The 19,866-nt window shown below is 51.6% G+C and overlaps 1 protein-coding gene across 5 annotated transcripts in view; it reads left to right on the top strand.

The window, feature by feature from the left end:
• The window catches only part of EML2 (EMAP like 2), a 58,217-nt gene that overhangs the window by 19,712 nt on the left and 18,639 nt on the right, over window positions 1-19,866 (top strand). For 3 of the 5 annotated variants that reach the window (XM_083753754.1, XM_083753753.1, XM_083753757.1), the window contains exons 4-13: window positions 1,754-1,867; window positions 8,636-8,664; window positions 9,912-10,041; window positions 10,199-10,348; window positions 10,583-10,652; window positions 11,131-11,241; window positions 13,119-13,214; window positions 14,271-14,405; window positions 17,299-17,398; window positions 18,141-18,295. In XM_083753754.1, the coding sequence (XP_083609880.1) occupies window positions 1,754-1,867; window positions 8,636-8,664; window positions 9,912-10,041; window positions 10,199-10,348; window positions 10,583-10,652; window positions 11,131-11,241; window positions 13,119-13,214; window positions 14,271-14,405; window positions 17,299-17,398; window positions 18,141-18,295 (1,090 nt within the window). Of the gene's footprint in view, window positions 1-1,753; window positions 1,868-2,879; window positions 3,563-8,635; window positions 8,665-9,911; window positions 10,042-10,198; window positions 10,349-10,582; window positions 10,653-11,130; window positions 11,242-13,118; window positions 13,215-14,270; window positions 14,406-17,298; window positions 17,399-18,140; window positions 18,296-19,866 lie in introns of those variants that run through there. The other 2 variants (XM_083753756.1, XM_083753755.1) reach the window with 2 other exon arrangements.

The raw sequence follows: 19,866 nt of genomic DNA, 5'->3' as shown, positions 1-19,866 counted from the left end.
AAGCCAACCTTGAGGGCCAGTTTGATCCAAAAAATGTAGGTGATGAACAGAAGAGAGGTGGAAAGGAAATGTACACAAATCCAAATTTCAAATCCTGAAGTGATTGGTGCTTCTTCTAAAGCTCAGTTTTTAGCAGCACTTTAATTTTAAATAGTTCTACAAATATTTACCTGCAGTAAGGGAAAATCCCTCATTTTTTCCAATTTGAAGAGATACTCAACAACCAGGGGAGATTAGAAGAGGCTTGAATGAGGTGCTGCAAAGCCCCAGAACACGGATAAATTTTTCCACTGGGCAGGTTGGCTTCTTGTCAAAACTGGCTGTAACTTTCCTCGTTTCCCTTTCTCTCTCTGCAGAGAGAGGGAAAGCTTCGATGCTTTTGTTTTCATTTGGCACGAATCAGAATTTAGTTTTCTCTCCCCCTCTTTTGAAAGGCCTGATTGTGATGGGCAGGGGTTGCTTTCAGAATATCTGCTGAGCTGAAAGATGATTAAGGTTGAATGGAGACTGGCAGGTGTGTATAGAACAGCACAAGAACAAAAATTAAAACACTATCTTTAAGAATCTGCTTGAATGACTACCCGGTGGGGGGGCCGCCATGTATTGAATCAGACCCAAGATCCATCGGCTTCTTGTTCCCAGTAGCTCTTAGTCAGCTACTTAAAGGCCAGCTTCCAGTTTCTCTGAATACAGAGAGTCCAAAGATGCGTCCAATATGCCTTTGCTGGCAAATTCACTGCCAGTGAGCCACTGTCGTTCTGCATCCATCTTGTCTTTGAATAGGGGTTACAAGGACACAGCAGCCCAGGTCTTGCAAGGAGGGTCTCTTTGGTGCAGAGCCTCAAGTCTTTCGAAAAGCCTCTTGCAGAGAAGCTGAAATATACTCGGAGTCGAGAGTGGATTTCATGCTCTTTATTCAGCTCAAAGTGGTGAGGAGGAATGGAAGTTCCCCCAGAATGTCTGCTTTATATACATTATTTACCCAATGGGCTCCACGTGATTGGCTAATTCCGAGATTCTCCTGTAGGCCAATCAGGTTGCAAATTCACTTCCACCTGGAGCTGGATTGGGTGGCTCCTGTGGACCAATCAGACTGCTGCATTCTGGATCCTATTGTTCTAGGACCAATCAGACTGCTGCATTCTGGATCCTATTGTTCTAGGACCAATCAGACTGCTGCATTCTGGATCCTATTGTTCTAGGACCAATCAGACTGGTGCCTTCTGGATCCTATTGTTCTAGGACCAATCAGACTGGTGCCTTCTGGATCCTATTGTTCTAGGACCAATTAGATTGGTGCCTTCTGGATCCTATTGTTCTAGGACCAATCAGACTGTTGCATTCTGGATCCTATTGTTCTAGGACCAATCAGACTGCTGCATTCTGGATCCTATTGTTCTAGGACCAGACTGCTGCATTCTGGATCCTATTGTTCTAGGACCAATCAGACTGCTGCATTTTGGATCCTATTGTTCTAGGACCAATCAGACTGCTGCATTCTGAATCCTATTGTTCTAGGACCAATCAGACTACTGCATTCTGGATCCTATTCCACTCAGTACATAACAGAAGTGGTCTTGCAAAGTGCTTAGCTTTTCACGCAGCCGGCTCTCGCTCCTCGCTCGCTTCTGCTAGGCGCACATCACGCTGCTTTCCTTCCCTGCATCCCTCTTTTTCTTCGGCCGGCTCACCCTCCCACCTGCCTGCCCCTTGCCCTTGTCTGCCTATATTGCTGAGGCTCTGTCTCCCACAGCGGGCGAAGCTGGGCTTCTCCAGAGCGCCCAGCCTCACTCAAGCGAGAGGGGATCAAGGACCAGAGGAGTCGCACCACTTCCTCCAGCAGCTCCTGCAGCGGGAAACGCGACGGGTATGTGTGAAAGCCAGACCCGCAAATCCATCTACAGAGGCTGCATGATCTTTATGACAATTTACACTCACATAACATAATGCTATGGGACGCGGGTGGCGCTGTGGGTTAAACCACAGAGCCTAGGACTTGCCGATCAGAAGGTCGGCGGTCCGAATCCCCGCGATGTGGTGAGCTCCCGTTGCTCGGTCCCTGCTCCTGCCCACCTAGCAGTTCGAAAGCACACCAGTGCAAGTAGATAAATAGGTACCGCTCTGGCGGGAAGGTAAACGGCGTTTCCGTGCGCTGCTCTGGTTCGCCAGAAGTGGCTTAGTCATGCTGCCCACATGACCCGGAAGCTGTATGCCGGCTCCCTCGGCCAATAAAGCGAGATGAACGCCGCAACCCCAGAGTCAGTCACGATTGGACCTAATGGTCAGGGGTCCCTTTACCTTTACCTAACATAATGCTATGGGATGCAGGTGGCGCTGTGGGTTAAACCACAGAGCCCAGGACTTGCCGATCAGAAGGTTGGCGGTTCAAATCCCCGCGACGGGGTGAGCTCCCGTTGCTCGGTCTCTGCTCCTGCCAACCTAGCAGTTCGGAAGCACGCCAGTGCAAGTAGATAAATAGGTAACGACGTTTCCGTGCGCTGCTCTGGTTTGCTTAGTCCTCCTGGCCACATGACCTGGAAGCTGTACGCCGGGTACGCCGGGTCCCTCGGCCAGTAAAGTGAGATGAGCGCCGCAACCCCAGAGTTGGCCACGACTGGACCTAATGGTCAGGGGTCCCTTTACCTTTAACATAATGCTATTCTAGGCAGGAAAAGAAGCTCCTCTCTCGCAGCTCTGCTTCAGTAAAGCTCATTTGACTTGCGCTAGCCCAAGCCGCGGAGTTTATTTGCTAGGGACGCGCCTTCGCTTTTAGCAGCTCAGGTTCTGCAAGACCCGTTGCATCGGCTTCGCGGAGCAGCTGAGGTCTTGCAAAGTGCGCCTTGCTTCGCCTACCTAAACCACCCTCGGGAGCGTAAACCGGAAGCAAAACGCGCCAGCCGAAAGGCGGAGAGTTGCGAGATCGGATTTCAAAGCCCGAGCAGGGAGGAAGCGATGCCTCTCTCCCCAAAACCGGATATCTCCTTCTTGAGGCGCGCAGCAACTTTCCTCCGTCCCTGCCATACCGGGTGGGGACTTTCCTCCCCTCCCTGTCACTCTTAAAGCCACAGGTGCCCTACCAGCGCGTCTACACGCGCACTGCCGGATTCACACGTGCACGGCCATCACGCATCTCGGAGAGGAACGGCCCTCGGCCCGCTAGTTGAGCCGGGGCGAAACGGCGCCTGCTTCTCGCTTGCGCTCCGTGGGAAAAACGTCCGTTTTTTTCCCAGGCGTCTGAAACAGCGCGGCCCTTCTCCCCAGCGCCGGTCACCAGCACGTAGAGGGTTAAAGAAAGGCCCCTGCCCGGGGGGAGGGAAAGTGAAAGCCAGGAAGGAGGGGAAAGTTGGAAAGTTTCCCGCCCGGGCCCCATTGCTCCGCCGCATCCCCCCGGGAGTTGCCTCGCATTTCCAGCAGCCGGCGGGTGGGGCAAAAAGCCTCCCCATCGCTGCTCGGAAGAAGCCTCTCTCTCCGCCTCCGGAATATCAAATATAAAGAGCAGGAGCCCTTTCCCCCAGCCTAAGAGCAAAGCCATGAAGAAGGCGGCAGGGAACCTTAGCCCCAGGTAAGGCGGCGTTTGCGTTGATGGAGGGGCCGCTTTGGGCCTTATTTCTTCTCCAGCCCCTATTTTCAACGCCAGGTGGATCATACAGAAGAAGAGTGCCTCTGAGCACGTGCAGAGTGCATTGAGCGCTGACCGCCCATCTCAAGGAGTTGCATCCTACTCTTTAGGCCTTTTTGTTTTAAACGGGGGGGGGGGGAGGTGAGCAATGCGTTTGGCTGATCCGCTTTGCCATCTTCTTTCCGGGTGGGGCACCTCGGATACGGTTGCTACGTTTGGATATGAGTTTCTCTATGTTAAAGTGGGGGGGGGGGGAGCAGGGAAGGGAGTTATCCAGGGTGCAGAATTGTTCTTTAAGACAGGTGATTTGGTTTGCTGGGCTTTGCTGGGCCTTATATGCAAAGAATCAAGAAACAGCAGAATTGTGGAGTTGGAGGGACCCTCAAGGGTCATCCAGCCCAACCCCCTGCAATGCAGGGATCAAAGGATGGGGAGCTAGCTGTGTGCCGTCTCTGGGAAATGAGACCAGCCCTGCAGGAACTCAGGGTTTCAGAAACGAAGCAGGTATAGGGTGGGGGACCCTTATTGGTGAAGGTCTTAGGGATCCCACAAAAAGGGGCAACAGTGGTAATATTGCACTGCCGTAAGCTGGGGGGGGGGGGGCTGTTGGCATCCCAAGTGGTCCTGCTGTGGGGTGGCGGTTTTGGGTGCCACTGAGTGGCAGGCGACCAGCTGGTTTTACAAGTACTATATGAAGAATACCTTTCGGGTTTTCTGCCCCCCCTTCCACCCCCGCCATTGCAAAATGGTTTGGCCCAGTCCTGGAGGGTGCAACCTGCCAGAAGCAGAGCAAGGGTAGGCAAACTAAGGCCCGGGGGTCGGATCCGGCCCCATCGCCTTCTAAATCTGGCCCGGAATTAGCGTGTTTTTACATGAGTAGGATGTGTGCTTTTATTTAAAATTCATCTCTGGGTTATTTGTGGGGCATAGGAATTTGTTCATCCCCCCCAAAAAAAATATAATCCAGCCCCCCACGAGGCCTTAGGGACAGTGGACTGGCCCGCTGCTGAAAAGGTTTGATGACCCCTGAAGCAGAGGGTGGGATGCTCCAAGCCAATTGGATGTTGTTGTTGTTGTTGTTTAGTCATTTAGTCGTGTCCGCCTCTTTTTGTGACCCCCTGGACCAGAGCACACCAGGCCCTCCTGTCTTCCACTGCCTCCCTCATGCTGCTAGCTTCGAGAACACTGTCCCACCATCTCGTCCTCCGTCGTCCCCTTCTCCTTGTGCCCTCCATCTTTCCCAACATCAGGGTCTTTTCCAGGGAGTCTTCTCTTCTCATGAGGTGGCCAAAGTCTTGGAGCCTCAGCTTCAGGATCTGTCCTTCCAGTGAGCGCTCAGGGCTGATTTCCTTCAGAATGGAGAGGTTGGATCTTCTTGCAGTCCATGGGACTCTCAAGAGTCTCCTCCAGCACCAGAATTCAAAAGCATCCATTCTTCGGCCATCAGCCTTCTTGATGGTCCAGCTCTCACTTCCATACATCACTACTGGGAAAACCAGAGCTTGAACTAGATGGACCTTTGTTGGCAAGGTGATGTCTCTGCTTTTTAGGATGATACAGGGCTATTATTTCACCTGCAGCCCCATTTTACTGCCTCGAACTTGCCTAAGGCCACCTGTTCGGTTTCCTGGCGTTGTGCCCAAGGGGAGGGGGGGCTCAATCTGAGGCCTCTCCTGCCCCCAATCCTCCTTGCTCCACAGCCTCAGGAAACTAGAGCCCAAGGGGGGCGCCCTGGGCGGTCCTATAGCCTGTTCCTTGGTGCAGACAGGGGGTCTTGCAGTGGTGCCCTGGAGGGAGGGAGAGGGTGGGAGAGGAGGCCCACTGCCTTGGCTGATGCAAGATCCGAGCAGGATCCCCCCAGAGAGAGAGATGGAGAGAGAGAACAAACAGGGAGGAGGCGGTGGCAGCAGAATTCCCTGGGCAGGGCATGGAAAAGGGTGGGGAACGCCCTGCCAACTGTTACTCTAGATGGAGGGAGATAAAAGAGCCTCGGAAGACTGGCAGGGAGGTTGCCCCGCCCTTCTCCAAAAGAGAGAGAGAGAGAAAGGGAGTTAGTTAACTCCTTAGTCGCTGAGTGGTGGGGGAGAGACTGGTGGTTTAAATGTTTCCCGGAACAAAATCAAGTGGGGATAAAATGCATTCTGGGGTCCCCAGGACAGCCTCTTCGGCAGAGATGCTGAGATCAAACCTGGCGCTCATTGGTCGGAAAACTAGAAGGCGGGAGCAAGTTTAATTGATGCTAATCAACTGGCTAGAGGGATGCGGGTAAACCACATAGCCTAGGGCTTGCCGATCGGAAGGTCGGCGGTTCAAATCCCCGTGACGGGGTGAGCTCCAGTCGCTCGGTGGCTGCTCCTGCCAACCTAGCACTTCAAAAGCACCTCAAAGTTCAAGTAGATAAATAGGTACCACTCTGGCGGGAAGGTAAACGGCGTTTCCGTGCGCTGCTCTGGTTCGCCAGAAGCGGCTTAGTCCTGCTGGCCACGTGACCCGGAAGCTGTATGCCGGCTCCCTTGGCCAGTAAAGCGAGATGAGCGCCGCAACCCCAGAGTCAGTCACGACTGGACCTAATGGTCAGCGGTCCCTTTACCTTTAATCAACGGGCTAGTATGGAGTTTGCAGAGGTTTTACTGGTGGGTGTTATGAGCACAAATAAAAGCCTTGGAAAGAAAGAGAGGTGGATTGTAGAGTTGGAAGGGACCCCTGGTGTAGTAGTAGTAGTAGTAGTAATAATAATAATAATAATAATAATAATAATAATAATAATTTATTTGTACCCCGCCCATCTGGCTGGGTTTCCCCAGCAACTCTGGGCTGCTTCCAACAAAACATCACACTAAAATGTCACACATTAAAAACTTCCCTGAATGTCTTCTGAATGTCAGGTAGTTGTTTATCTCTTTGACATCTGATGGGAGGGCATTCCACAGGGTGGGTGCCACCACAAAGAAGGCCCTCTGCCTGGTTCCCTGTAGCTTTGCTTTTCACAGCGAGGTAACTGCCAGAAGGCCCTTGGCGCTGGACCTCAGCATCCGGGCAGAACGATGGGGGTAGAGACGCTCCTTCAGGTCTACTGGGCCTTTGAGGCCGTTTAGGGCTTTAAAGGTCCAGTTCAACCCCCTGCAATGCAGGAATAGGCAGCTGCCCCGTTTGGGAATTCAACCTGCAACTTTGGCGTTATCAGCACCACGCTCTAACCAGCTGAGCTACCCCTGACCCACATATCTTGAGGTGACCCCACATGTTTCCACACTGCGCTCTGCACCAGAGACATCTATCTGCCCCTTTGTGGGGAGTGGGTAGGCTGACTTCAACGGACCTTTAGGCCTGATTTAGCCTGGAGAAGAGGAGGTTAAGGGGTGATATGATAGCCATGTTCAACTATATAAAAGGATGTCACATAGAGGAGGGAGAAAGGTTGTTTTCTGCTGCTCCAGAGAAGCGGACACGGAGCAATGGATCCAAACTACAAGAAAGAAGATTCCACCTAGACATTAGGAAGAACTTCCTGAGAGTAAGAGCTGTTCGACAGTGGAATTTGCTGCCCAGGAGTGTGGTGGAGTCTCCTTCTTTGGAGGTCTTTAAGCAGAGGCTTGACAACCATATGTCAGGAGTGCTCTGATGGTGTTTCCTGCTTGGCAGGGGGTTGGACTCGATGGCCCTTGTGGTCTCTTCCAACTCTAGGATTCTATGATTTAGCAAGACAGTTCTGCGCTCTGCACTCTTACTCGCATTTCTTACATTGGAAGCATCAAACGTTTCTGAATCCCAGTTGCTGGAAGCCACAAGAGGGGAGACGGCTCTTGAGCTCAGCTCTTGCTTGCGGGTTTCCCACAGGTGTCTGGTTGGCCCCTGTGAGGTCACGATGCTGGACTGGATGGGCCCCCTCTGGCCTGATCCAGCTGGGCTCTTCTTCCGTTCTTCTCTGTTCCTCCATCTGGCTTCTTGCATCCTACCTTACCCTGAAAGCTGAGAGCATCCCTGATAGCAGGCAGCGGAACATCGTTAATAATTGTACTGGACTAAATGGATGCGGGTGGTGCTGTGGGCTAAACCACAGAGCCTAGGACTTGCCGATCAGAAGTTCAGCGGTTCGAATCCCCGCGACGGGGTGAGCTCCCGTTGCTCGGTCCCTGCTCCTGCCAACCTAGCAGTTCGAAAGCATGTCAAAGTGCAAGTAGATAAATAGGTACCGCTCTGGCGGGAAGGTAAACGGCGTTTCCATGCGCTGCTCTGGTTCGCCAGAAGCGGCTTAGTCATGCTGGCCACATGACCCGGAAGCTGTAGGCCGGCTCCCTCGGCCTGTAAAGGGAGATGAGCGCCGCAACCCCAGAGTCGGCCATGACTGGACCTAATGGTCAGGGGTCCCTTTACTTTTTTAAATGTCCAGAGCTATTTAGAGTCTTCAGAGAATACGGTTCGGCCTATAAAACTTTGCCACATGCAGTTTTGGAGTCTGGGCACTTGCTTGGCGGGTAATGCGCTTTTGCAAAGTCCCCCGCTCCCTATGCATTCACAAGCCCACGAGCAGCACGACTGCAGAGGCCTGTTCTTCTTCTCTGATGCGTTGGCAATGCTTGGTGTTTGGCATGGCTTTTCCTGCTGAAGCAAACGTCTCTAATGGGCTGCAAGCTGTCTTCCCCTCCGGTGGTGCATCTCCTGCTATAGACTGATCTGCTTTGACGTCACGGAATGAGCAGCAACATTCTGCCTGCCGGGATGCGAGGATTTGTTTGACGTGGGTGCAGCCACCGCAAGGGGAGCACAAGCCCGGCAGAGGGAGGTGGAAGAGCGAACTGCATGCAGAATCCAAGGATAGCAGCGGGTGTGTTTTGGCAGAAAGGCGGGAAGAGATGCGAGGGTCAGCTGAAAGCTGTTGCTGCCAACGGGAGGCTGAAGATGAGAGAGGGGGAATAACTCTGTAGTTGGATTGTTGCAGCAGAGATTCGCCTTCCTTTCGTCCCCCACTGCCATCTTCCCCTTTCATCCTAACTGTCTTCTCTCTTTCCCTCGCAGCAAACCTAAAGAATCCACCTTCAGTGCTGGTGAGTAGATGCTGCCACACTTTTCAGTTTGTGGTGGGGGAAAACACCCAGGAATCTAGTCCGAGGCTGGGAGCTGGGCATGGCCTTAGAGGCCTGGAGGTCATACGGAGTGGCTGAATGGAGTGCGCTTGCACGCTCCAGGTTGTACAAAAGTCTTGAGAGATGTGGTGTGTGTGTGTCCTTTTAACACAGCAAGAGTTCTTAGAATAGCAGGGGGAGTAGACCGGTCAAAGAGGGAAACTCGTCTGATAAGCTTGACTTCTGTAAATTGTCCCTTTGTGGTCGCCAGGAGGGAGGGGCCTTGCTTGCCCCAAGTGATTGGCTTTCTCCACCAAGCTTTTCATCTCCGCCAAGCTAAGCAGTTGGCTCCATACCTCTCTCGCCCTGACCTAGCCACTATGATCCACGTGACGGTCACCTCCAGACTGGATTATTGTAACTCGCTCTACGTGGGGCTGCCCTTGAGACTGACCCAGAAACTCCAGCGGGTGCAGAATGCCGCAGTGAGACTCCTTATGGGGTCCTCGCTGCGGGATCACATTCACCCGGTGCTATACCAGCTGCACTGGCTCCCGGTGGAGTACAGGATCAGGTTCAAGGTGCTGGTTTTAACCTTTAAAGCCCTATACGGCCTAGGAACCTCGTACCTACGGGACCGCCTCTCCTGGTATGTCCCATGCAGGACCTTACGGTCTTCAAACAAAAGCATCTTGGAGGTCCCGGGCCACAGGGCTGGCCTCAACCAGAGCCAGGGCTTTTTCGGCTGTGGCTCCAATCTGGTGGAACGCTCTGTCCCAAGAGACTAGGGCCCTGCGGGACTTGACATCTTTCCACAGGGCCTGCAAGACAGAGCTGTTCCACCAGGCCTTTGGCCAGGGCACAGCCTGACCCCCTACTTTGGCAATCCTCACAGAACTCTAGCCCAATGGTTGCCATTCATCTGATTTGAAATGATTTTAGAATGTTGTATCATTTTACTGTTGTTAGCCACTGTGAGCCCGGCTTCGGCTGGGGAGGGCGGGATAGAAACAAAATTTTATTATTTATTTATTATTATTATTCTACAAGTTTTGCTTCAGGGCGGGTGAGGTGGGAGACGGAGGAGAGCATCTGGTTTTAGGGGAAATCAAGACGCTCTCTTGTGTGGAGGCAGACCCGATCCTTCTGGGCAGCTGGGGGTCTTGCAAGCGCGGTTACGAGTGCAGGGTGATTGTGACGCTTTCTCTCTCCCGGCGATCCGTATGCAGAGGATGGTTACGTGAAGATGTTCCTGCGGGGGCGGCCCATCCCCATGTTTGTCCCCGATGCCGTCGTCGCCACCTACAGCCTCGATGCCAAGCTGGAGCTGCCCCATAAGAAGCTGAAGCTGGACTGGGTGTATCCTACTCAAAACAGTCTCCCTGGGGGGCGGGAGAGGAGAAAATGGAGTGGGGGGTGCTTGAAGCCCATTCTGGATCTTCCCTTCCTTGGCTCCCAGAGCTGATGGCCAGGACCGCAAAGCCCATTTTCTATTCTTGTCCTTGACCTGCTCCAGCTATGGGTATCGGGGCCGCGACTGCCGTGCCAACCTTTTCCTGCTGCCCACGGGGGAGATTGTGTATTTCGTGGCTGCTGTGGCTGTCCTCTACAACGTGGAAGAACAGCGCCAACGCCACTACCTGGGCCACAATGATGACATCAAGTGGTGAGCTGGGCGGGGTGTGTGTGTGTGTGTGTGTGTGCTCCCTGTTTCTTTCTTTTCCAGCTGGAACGGCAGAGGAGCACTGGGGGGGTGGGGGGGGGCAAGACGCATTGCCAGTTTGCAAGTGGTGCCACTTGTAAAAATAGGAGGAGTCATTGCAAGGTGTGGCCTTTCGGAGCAGCCGGTGCTCTCTCTGCATACGAGTGTGTGACTTCTGTCCTCTCCTCTCTCACTCAGCCTGGCTGTGCATCCTGACATGGTCACCATAGCAACTGGGCAGGTGGCCGGGACTTCGAAAGATGGCAAGGTGAGGGTTCAGCTGGCTATAGAGGCGGAGGCGCCAGAGATTGGGAGGTGGCGGGAAGAGAGAGGGAGGAAAGGAGAAACGGGAACAGATTGCATACATTTAAAGCCAACGGGGAAAATCCCCCCCGCTTCCGGGATAATGGGCTGAACATTTGTGTACTTAGGAGCTGCCCTTTATGCCTCTTTACTTTAGCATCCCTTCCCCGTCTCAGCCAAGGCACGGAGATCCTGGTCTGCTGCTGCTGTTTCTCCCCAGTATCTTGCAGCCAGAAGTGTCTGCCACGCCTGAATGTGGTTGCACCAATGTTTTGTTGCAGCTGATAGCCGACTGCAGCCCTGCCTTCCTCTGTTCGGCTTTTAAAATAAACCTTGTGGCCAGTTCCTTTTCCAGAACCCCCAGGTTCCACAAGCTGTTTCTGTGTTGTGTGGAGAGTTGCTTCCTTTTGTGTATCCTGAACCGCTATTCTTTCTTCCGGCAGCCGCTGCCTCCCCACGTTCGGGTCTGGGACTCTGTGAGTCTGAATACGCTCCACGTCCTGGGCCCTGGGCCCTTCGACCGAGCTGTGAGCTGCGTGGGATTCTCAAAGTCTGTGAGTGATGCTTCCCTCCCTCCCTTCCTTCCTTCCACCAAAAAGGGGGTACCCAGAGCCCACTGTTCACCCCACAAGCTTGGATTAGGTAGATAATGATGATGATGATGGTATTAATAAATAAGGGGAGGAGTTTAGAATGAAGAAATGCCACGGTGCATCTGCAGTAGCACAACAGGACGCCTTCCTCTGCCCCAGCTGCAACAAAACATGTCTCTCCCGTATCAGTCTCTACAGCCACAGCAGGCGCTGCGACTATCCAGTGGTTTGACTCCATCCCTGAAACTGCAATCCTCTATTGTCTCCTGAGACAGACAGAGGCCAACAATGTATTAAATTTGTTTTCTGCCCTTCCTCCGAAGATCGCAGGGCGGTTCACAACATAAAAATACAAAACAAGAACACAAAATACATAGGAAAATCCAAAACAAACCAATAACCCCGCCTCCCACAGACACATTTAAAAGGCCGTTGATTAATCAGCCAAAGGCCAGGGAGAAGAGGAACAGTTTTGCCTGGCGCCTAAAGATATGTAAAGGGACGTGGGTGGCGCTGTGGGTTAAACCACAGAGCCTAGGGCTTGCCGTTGAGAAGGCGGGCGGTTCAAATCTCCACGACGGGGTGAGCTCCCATTGCCTGGTCCCTGCTCCTGCCCACCTAGCAGTTTAAAAGCACGCCAAGTGAAAGTAGATAAATAGGTACCGCTCCGGCGGGAAGGAAAACAGCCTTTCCGTGCGCTGATCCGGTTCGCTAGAAGCGGCTTAGTCATGCTGGCCACATGACCCGGAAGCTGTACGCCGGATCCCTCGGCCAATAAAGCGAGATGAGCGCCGCAACCCCAGAGTCGGCCACGACTGGACCTAATGGTCAGGGGTCCCCTTACCTTTAAAGATATGTAACAAAGGCTTCCCTGGGGAGAGCAGCTCCACAAACGGAGCCACAGCAGAAAAGGCCCCTGGTGTTGTCTCGCCCCACAGAAAGCAATTGGAACCTACTCAGACCATTGGTGCATCAGGCTCAGAATTACCTACACTGACTGGCAGCAGATAGCCAGGATTCCAGGCAGGAACTTCTCCCAACTAGGATTGAATCTGTTTGCAAGGCAGATGCTCTAGCCCTGAGCCGCGGCCCGGCCTGTTGACCGCTAGTGAGGCTGTGATCTGGGGTGTGTGTGTGTGTGGAAGGAAGAGTTTGCAAATTCAAGGAGGCCCAGCCTCCACGCACCTGCCTTCATATTCTGCCAAGGCACACCCTCCCCCTGCCCAGACCCAAATTCTGTAGCCAGGGGGATGTCAGTTCTGCTATCAAGACCGCCTAAACCTTAGTTTTGCAGAGCATATTCATGCTTTTTCAGAGAGCACTGGTTGGTCTGTTTTTTAAAGAGGGAACTGGCATGAGATTTCTAATTAGGTATTGTTGCTAGAAATGGCTTGCCATGGTGAATCCAGGGCATTGGACGGCAGTTGTGAGGGGCGCTCCTTTAAAGCCCTAAACAGCCTCGGTCCAGTATACCTGAAGGAGCGTCTCCACCCCCATCGTTCTGCCCGGACTCTGAGGTCCAGCTCCGAGGGTCTTCTGGCGGTTCCCTTGCTACAAGAAGCAAAGCTACAGGGAACCAGGCAGAGGGCCTTCTTGGTGGTGGTGCCCACCCTGTGGAACGCCCTCCCATCAGATGTCAAAGAGAAAAATAACTACCAAACTTTTAGAAGACATCAAAAGGCAGCCCTGTTTAGGGAAGCTTTTAATGTTTAATAGGTTATTGTATTTTAGTGTTTTGCTGGAAGTCGCCCAGAGTGGCTGGGGGGACCCAGCCAGATGGGTGGGGTATAAATAACAAATTATTATTATTATTACCCATGTCTCTTTTCTCTCACCAGAATGGTGGAGGACTCTTATGTGCTGTCGATGACTCTAATGACCACGTACTCTCCGTGTGGGACTGGCAAAAGGAGCAGAAGCTGGCAGACGTGAAGGTAACTTTGCGTTCCGCCCTGTTCCTTTGGCCAAAATCTAGCCCTCCCTAACCTGTGGTTGGCGCTCCAGACATTCTGGACTCTTCTTCTTCTGCGATCCCTCGTAGCCGAGTAAGATTGCCTTCCATAGACACGGTTTTAACAGTGAGTCCGTAAGTAACTGTGGAGGCCAATTCTGGATCCACACGTCCTTCCACAGTGGGGACATTGGTTTCCGGGCGGGGGTTGATCACGGTGATGGTTTGCCAAGCGTGCCTTCCTCTTAGCACGTTTCTCCCTTGCGTCCTGAGTTCGAGTGTCTCCAAAGCCCACGACACCTTTGGCAAAGGCTGCTCTCCAACTGGAGCGCTCGCAGGCCAGTGTTTCCCTATTGTTGGTGTTTATACTTCATTTTTTTTAGATTTGCCTTGAAGAGAGTCTTTAAGCCTGTTTTGTTGACCACCAGCATTACGCTTCCTGGTTTTAAGTATGGAATACAGTGGTACCTCGGGTTAAGTACTTAATTCGTTCCAGAGGTCCGTTCTTAACCTGAAACTGTTCTTAACCTGAAGCACCACTTTAGCTAATGGGGCCTCCTGCTGCTGCCGCACCGCCGGAGCCCGATTTCTGTTCTTATCCTGAAGCAAAGTTCTTAACCCGAAGCATTATTTCTGGGTTAGCGGAGTCTGTAACCTGAAGCATGTAACCTGAAGCGTATGTAACCCGAGGTACCACTGTAGAGTAGTTGCTTTGGAAGACGATAATTGGGCATCCGCACAACATGACCAGTCCAACAAAGTTGATGCTGAAGAATTGTTGCTTCAAAACTGGTGATCTTTGCTTCTTCCAGTACACTGGTATTAGTTCGCCTGTCTTCCCAAGTGATGTGTCACATTTTTCGGAGACTCCGTTGATGGAGTCTTCCGAGGAGTTGGAAATGGTGTTTATACATTTTGGACTAGAATTGTGAAAGACACCAGGTTGTGCCCAGACTGCCACAGTCTGTCACGGCCCCTGCATCCTGTTGCATGACTGTATTGACCCCTCTCTCTCCTTCCTGTTTCTCTTGCTCCGCAGTGCTCCAATGAGTCTGTGCTGGCCGCAACCTTCCACCCTACGGAGCCGACACTGCTCATTACTTGCGGGAAATCTCACATCCACTTCTGGACGCTGGAGGCAGGAAGCCTCAGCAAGAGACAGGGCATTTTCGAGGTGAGAGCAGGGTCGGAAGGGAGAGGGAGAAGCTGCAGAGGATTGTGGGTAGGCCAGGATTGGGGTGGTTGGCGGGCGGGCTCCCCCCCCCATCTAGCTCCGGGTCACATCAGCAGGCTTCCACAAACTGTATCCTGAGAAGTACAGGGACCGGTCCCCCTCTCTTCCACAAACCACTTTGCATGGCCATGTGTGGGGGCAAGGGGGGCTGTTCCCCTAGTTTTCTTGGTCAGCCTCCTTTCTCCAGACGGGGTAAAACCATGGAGAAGCCTTGTGCGACTCTGCGAAATGACACCTGTTAAAATACAGGTTTTACAGAGCATTCTAAAGATTTGAAAAATGCACGTCACATGTATTGCTTCAGTAATACAGTGGTACCTTGGTTCTCAAACTTAATCTGTTCCGGAAGTCCATTCCAAAACCAAAGCGTTCCAAAAGGAGCGTCTCCACCCCCATCGTTCAGCCTGGACACTGAGGTCCAGCGTCAAGGGCCTTTTGGTGGTTCCCTCATTGCAAGACGTCAGATTACAGGGAACCAGACAGAGGGCCTTCTCGGTAGTGGCGCCCGCCCTGTGGAACGCCCTCCCATCAGATGTCAAGGAAATAAGCAACTGTCCTATTTTTAAAAGACATCTGACGGCAGTCCTGTTTTGGGAAGCTTTTAATATTCAATGCTGTATTGTTTTTAACACTGATTGGGAGCCGCCCAGAGTGGCTGTGGAAACTCAGCCAGATGGGCAGGGTATAAATAATAAATTATTATTATTATTAAAACCAAGGACTTTTAAAAACAACCCCTAAATCAGTAATTTAACATGAATTTGACTATCTAACAAGGCCATCGATCCATAAATGAAAGCAATAATCAATGCACTGTACTATAAAATAAATAAGACAGTATTGTAGATGATAAAAATTATTTTTTCCCCCCGTTACCTGCACTGATGATAGTCATTGTTTGGATGGGGGGCTTTTTTCCATTTCCGCAGTCACACACACAATCAATCAGTCAATCAATCAATCAATCAGTCAATCAGTCAGTAGCTGACCTGGTTTCCACACAGTCACAAAAACGAATTAACCGAAAAAGCCTCAAAAACGAAAATGCAAAATAAATAGCAAAAACAAAAGCGCCAAACTTAATCTGTTCCGGAAGTCTGTTTAACTTCTGAAACGTTCGAAAACCAAGGTGCAGCTTCTGATTGGTGCAGGCGCCCCGGAAACAATAGCCGACAGCCGCATCGGATGTTCAGCTTCCGAAAAACGTTCAAAAACCGGAACACCTACTCCAGGTTTTTGGCGTTTGAGAACCAAGGTACCACTGTATTGCTTCAGTGATAACTAACTGCGAGGTCTTGCGTGCCTAAGGTAATTTGGGTGCTGCTAACGCTGCGGTTTAGCTTCACCCCTGGAAGCGCACTCCATTGCCTTTCGAGACAAACGTATGCCAACAAGCCAACATATGACCCAATTGGACCCAGCCACCACCGCTGATTTGCTGTGTCCTCTTTATTGCATGTCTACCCTGCCTTTTCCTCCCAAGGAGCGGTGACATTCATGGTTCCATTCCTCATTTAATCCCCACAACAACCTTGCGAGGCAGGTTAGGCTGAGAGGGAGTGGCCAGCCCCCAAAATCACCCAGTGAGCTTCAGGGCCAAGCAGGGATTTGAACCCTCTTCCCTCCCAGGTCCCAGTCTATAGCAAGTCGCTAGCTCTCAAATTGCAGACAAGGTGGGGATTTCTGCTTCATTTGCTCTTTGGGACTGGGGTGGGGGTGGGGGTGGGGCACTTTCCCAACCCACCCAGCCAAACCAGTTGAACCAACTGCTATATGTGTGCACATGGTCCTGGAGAACCAGTTCGGATCTGTTTGCTAAAGGGGTTGACTCTCAACACTTTCTTGCGCAGTGGGCTTTCATGCCCAGGTTTCAATAATAATATTAATAAATTTTATTTATACCCCGCCCTCCCCAGCCAAGACCGGGCTCAGGGAGGCTAACACCCAATATAAAAACAAATTGATTGAAATGCAACTTAAAAACAAGATTAAAACACAACATTAAAACATTAAAATACAGGCTCATTTCAATGGAAACTCAAATCAAAAATTTTTTGGGGGGATGAAAGCTTCAAGCCTTCACCAAGGCCAACTTTCCAGACTGGTCCTACGTGGGCCAGAAAAAAGCTAGGGAAGTCCCCAAATAGGAGTTCTATCACAGAAGGAGAAAGGGAAAAAAGAAAGAGGGGAAGGGAATCAAGTTGATTCCAAGCCAAAGGCCAGGCAGAACAGGGTCTTACAGGCCCTGTGGAAAGAAATCAGATCCCGCAGGGCCTGGTCTCATGAGACAGAGTGTCCCACCAGGTTGGGGCCATCACTGAAAAGGCCCTGGCTCTGGTTGAAGCTAATCTGATTTCCTTAGGGTCCGGGACCACTAGGGTGTTGCTGTTTATGGACCTTAGGGTCCTCCGCGGGGCATACCGGGAGAGGCGGTCCCGTAGATACGAGGGTCCTAGGCCATGAAGGGCTTTAAAGGTCAAGGCCAGCACCTTGAACCTGACCCTGTACTCCACCGGGAGCCAGTGCAGCTTGAAAAGCACTGGGTGAATATGCTCCCATGGCAGAGACCCCGTGAGGAGCCTCGCTGCAGCATTCTGCACCCGCTGGAGTTTCTGGGACAGCTTCAAGGGCAGCCCCACGTAGAGCGAATTACAGTAGTCAAGCCTGGAGGTGACCGTCGCATGGATCACTGTGGCCAGGTTGGGGCGGGAAAGGTGCTGTTGTCTTGCTGGCCACCTCTCCTTAGAAGTGGGGTGAAGTGGGTTAGATTTGGGGTGGTTTTCCTGCCCCCTCTCCTCCCTGTTTTTGAGGCTCACCTGTTTTACTTCCACAGAAACACGAGAAGCCCAAATATGTCCTGTGTGTGGCTTTCACAGAGAACGGGGACACTGTGACCGGAGATTCTGGGGGGAACCTCTACATTTGGGGGAAAGGTCAGTTTGGGAATGGGGCGGGGAAAGATGGGATTGGGTTGAGGGGCTGCTGAATAGCAGCTCTGTCTGGTTGGGCTGAATCAGTCTAGCTGGGTGCTCTGAGTGTTTCTACACAGCTAAATTTGTGACTTGCTGCAGGGACAAATAATTATTTTACCCTTGCTGAATCCCTCAGTCGCCTTTTCTCACGCACGGTTCGTTCCCAATCTCGTACTGACCAGTCACATAACCGTGTTAGCATTTTATTAAGCGCTTGAAAAGGGACGCGGGGGGCGCTGTGGGTTAAACCGCAGAGCCTAGGACTTGCCGATCAGAAGGTCGGCGGTTCGAATCCCCGCAATGGGGTGAGCTCCCATTGCTCAGTCTCTGCTGCTGCCAACCTTGCAGTTCAAAAGCACGTCAAAGTGCAAGTAGATAAATAGGTACCACTCCGGCGGGAAGGTAAACGGCGTTTCTGTGCACTGCTCTGGTTCTCCAGAAGCGGCTTAGTCCTGCTGGCCACATGACCCGGAAGCTGTACGCCGGCTCCCTCGGCCAGTAAAGCGAGATGAGCGCCGCAACACCAGAGTCGGCCACGACTGGACCTAATGGTCAGGGGTCCCTTTATCTAATATTCCGCTTGCATGATGTTCTTGGAACAAGAAGCATAGGTTCACTAAAGAGGAGAGAAATCATTTCCAGGTTCTGTCCTGGGCTGGGGGGAAGGTTGTCCCATCTAACAGCATTGTCCTTTGCCTGGCAGGGGGGAACAGGATTTGCCACGCAGTGCCAGGAGCCCACGAAGGGGGCATCTTTGGCTTGTGCGTGCTGCGGAACGGGACTATCGTCACGGGAGGCGGCCGGGACCGCAGAGTCGTGCTCTGGGGACGGGATTACCAGAAGCTGCAGGAGAATGAGGTATTGCGGCTGGCTGGGTGGAGTCCTGCCGTCCTTAGGGTAGCAGCAGTTCATGCCTTGCTTGGACCCAGACATGGCCAAAGGTGCTGTGGAGCGAGGGATCATAGCATCACAGAACTGTAGAGTTGGAAGGGGCCACAAAGGCCATCTGTTCCAACCCCCTGCCATGCAGAAACAACATGTAACCAAACAAACCCCAGTGTTGCAAAGAACGTCAGCAATGTCTAGGCAACATGATGACCATGTACATACGCAATGTTGTTGTTTACTCGTGTCCGACTCTTCGTGACCCCCTGGACCAGAGCACGCCAGGCACTGCCTCCTGCAGTTTGGTCAAACTAATGCTGGTAGCTTCGAGAACACTCTCCCACCACCTCGTCCTCTGTCGTCCCCTTCTCCTTGTGCCCTCCATCTTTCCCAACATCAGGGTCTTTTCCAGGGAGTCTTCTCTTCTCATGAGGTGGCCAAAGTCTTGGAGCCTCAGCTTCAAGATCTGTCCTTCCAGTGAGCACTCAGGGCTGATTTCCTTCAGAATGGAGAGGTTGGATCTTCTTGCAGTCCATGGGACTCTCAAGAGTCTCCTCCAGCACCAGAATTCAAAAGCATCCATTCTTCGGCGATCAGCCTTCTTTATGGTCCAGCTCTCACTTCCATACATCACTACTGGGAAAACCATGGCTTTAACTATACGGACCTTTGTTGGCAAGGTGATGTCTCTGCTTTTTAAGATGCTGTCTAGGTTTGCCATCGCCTTTCTCCCCAGGATCAGGCATCTTTTAATTTCGTGACTGCTGTCCCCATCTGCAGGGATCATGGAGCCCCAGAAAGTAAAATCTCTCACTGTCTGGTACCTCACTTCATTTAAAGATTTTCAGAGACTTTGAGACTGAAGATTTCATTTTGTACTTGTTATGGTTTGAAGGAATTCTATAATAATAATAATAATAATAATAATAATAATAATAATAATAATAAATTTATTATTTATACCCCACCCATTTGGCTGGGCTTCCCCAGCCACTCTGGGCAGCTTCCAACCAAATATTAAAATACAGTAATGCTGTAAAATACAGTGGTACCTCGCAAGACGAATGCCTCGCAAGATGGAAAACGCGTAAGACGAAAGAGTTTTCCGTTTTTTGAGTCGTTCCGCAAGACAAATTTCCCTATGGGCTTGCTTCGCAAGACGAAATGTCTTGCGAGTTTTTGCGAGTTTGTTTCCTTTTTCTTAAAGCCGCTAAGCCGTTAATAGCCGCTAAGCCGCTAATAGCCGTGCTTCGCAAGACGAGAAAACCGCAAGACGAAGAGACTCGCGGAACAGATTAATTTCGTCTTGCGAGGCACCACTGTATAATACAATATAAATATAATACAATATAAAGATTGTCTATTGCGTATGTACATGGTCATTGTGTTGCCTAGATATTGCTGATGCAGAAACCACACGCCAGGCCTGCGAGGTGGAACTTCTAGCTTCTTGGCACAACTCCATCGGGGAAACAGAGGCACAAGAACTTCCTTCCTTGCTGGTTCATGTTACAGAGATTCTCTAGTTCAGCACCTGACCTTCT

Source organism: Podarcis gaigeae (genome assembly GCF_964106915.1).
Source record: "Podarcis gaigeae genome assembly, chromosome: 8".
Lineage (NCBI taxonomy): Eukaryota > Metazoa > Chordata > Lepidosauria > Squamata > Lacertidae > Podarcis > Podarcis gaigeae.
This window is presented reverse-complemented; position numbering and strand designations above follow the sequence as displayed.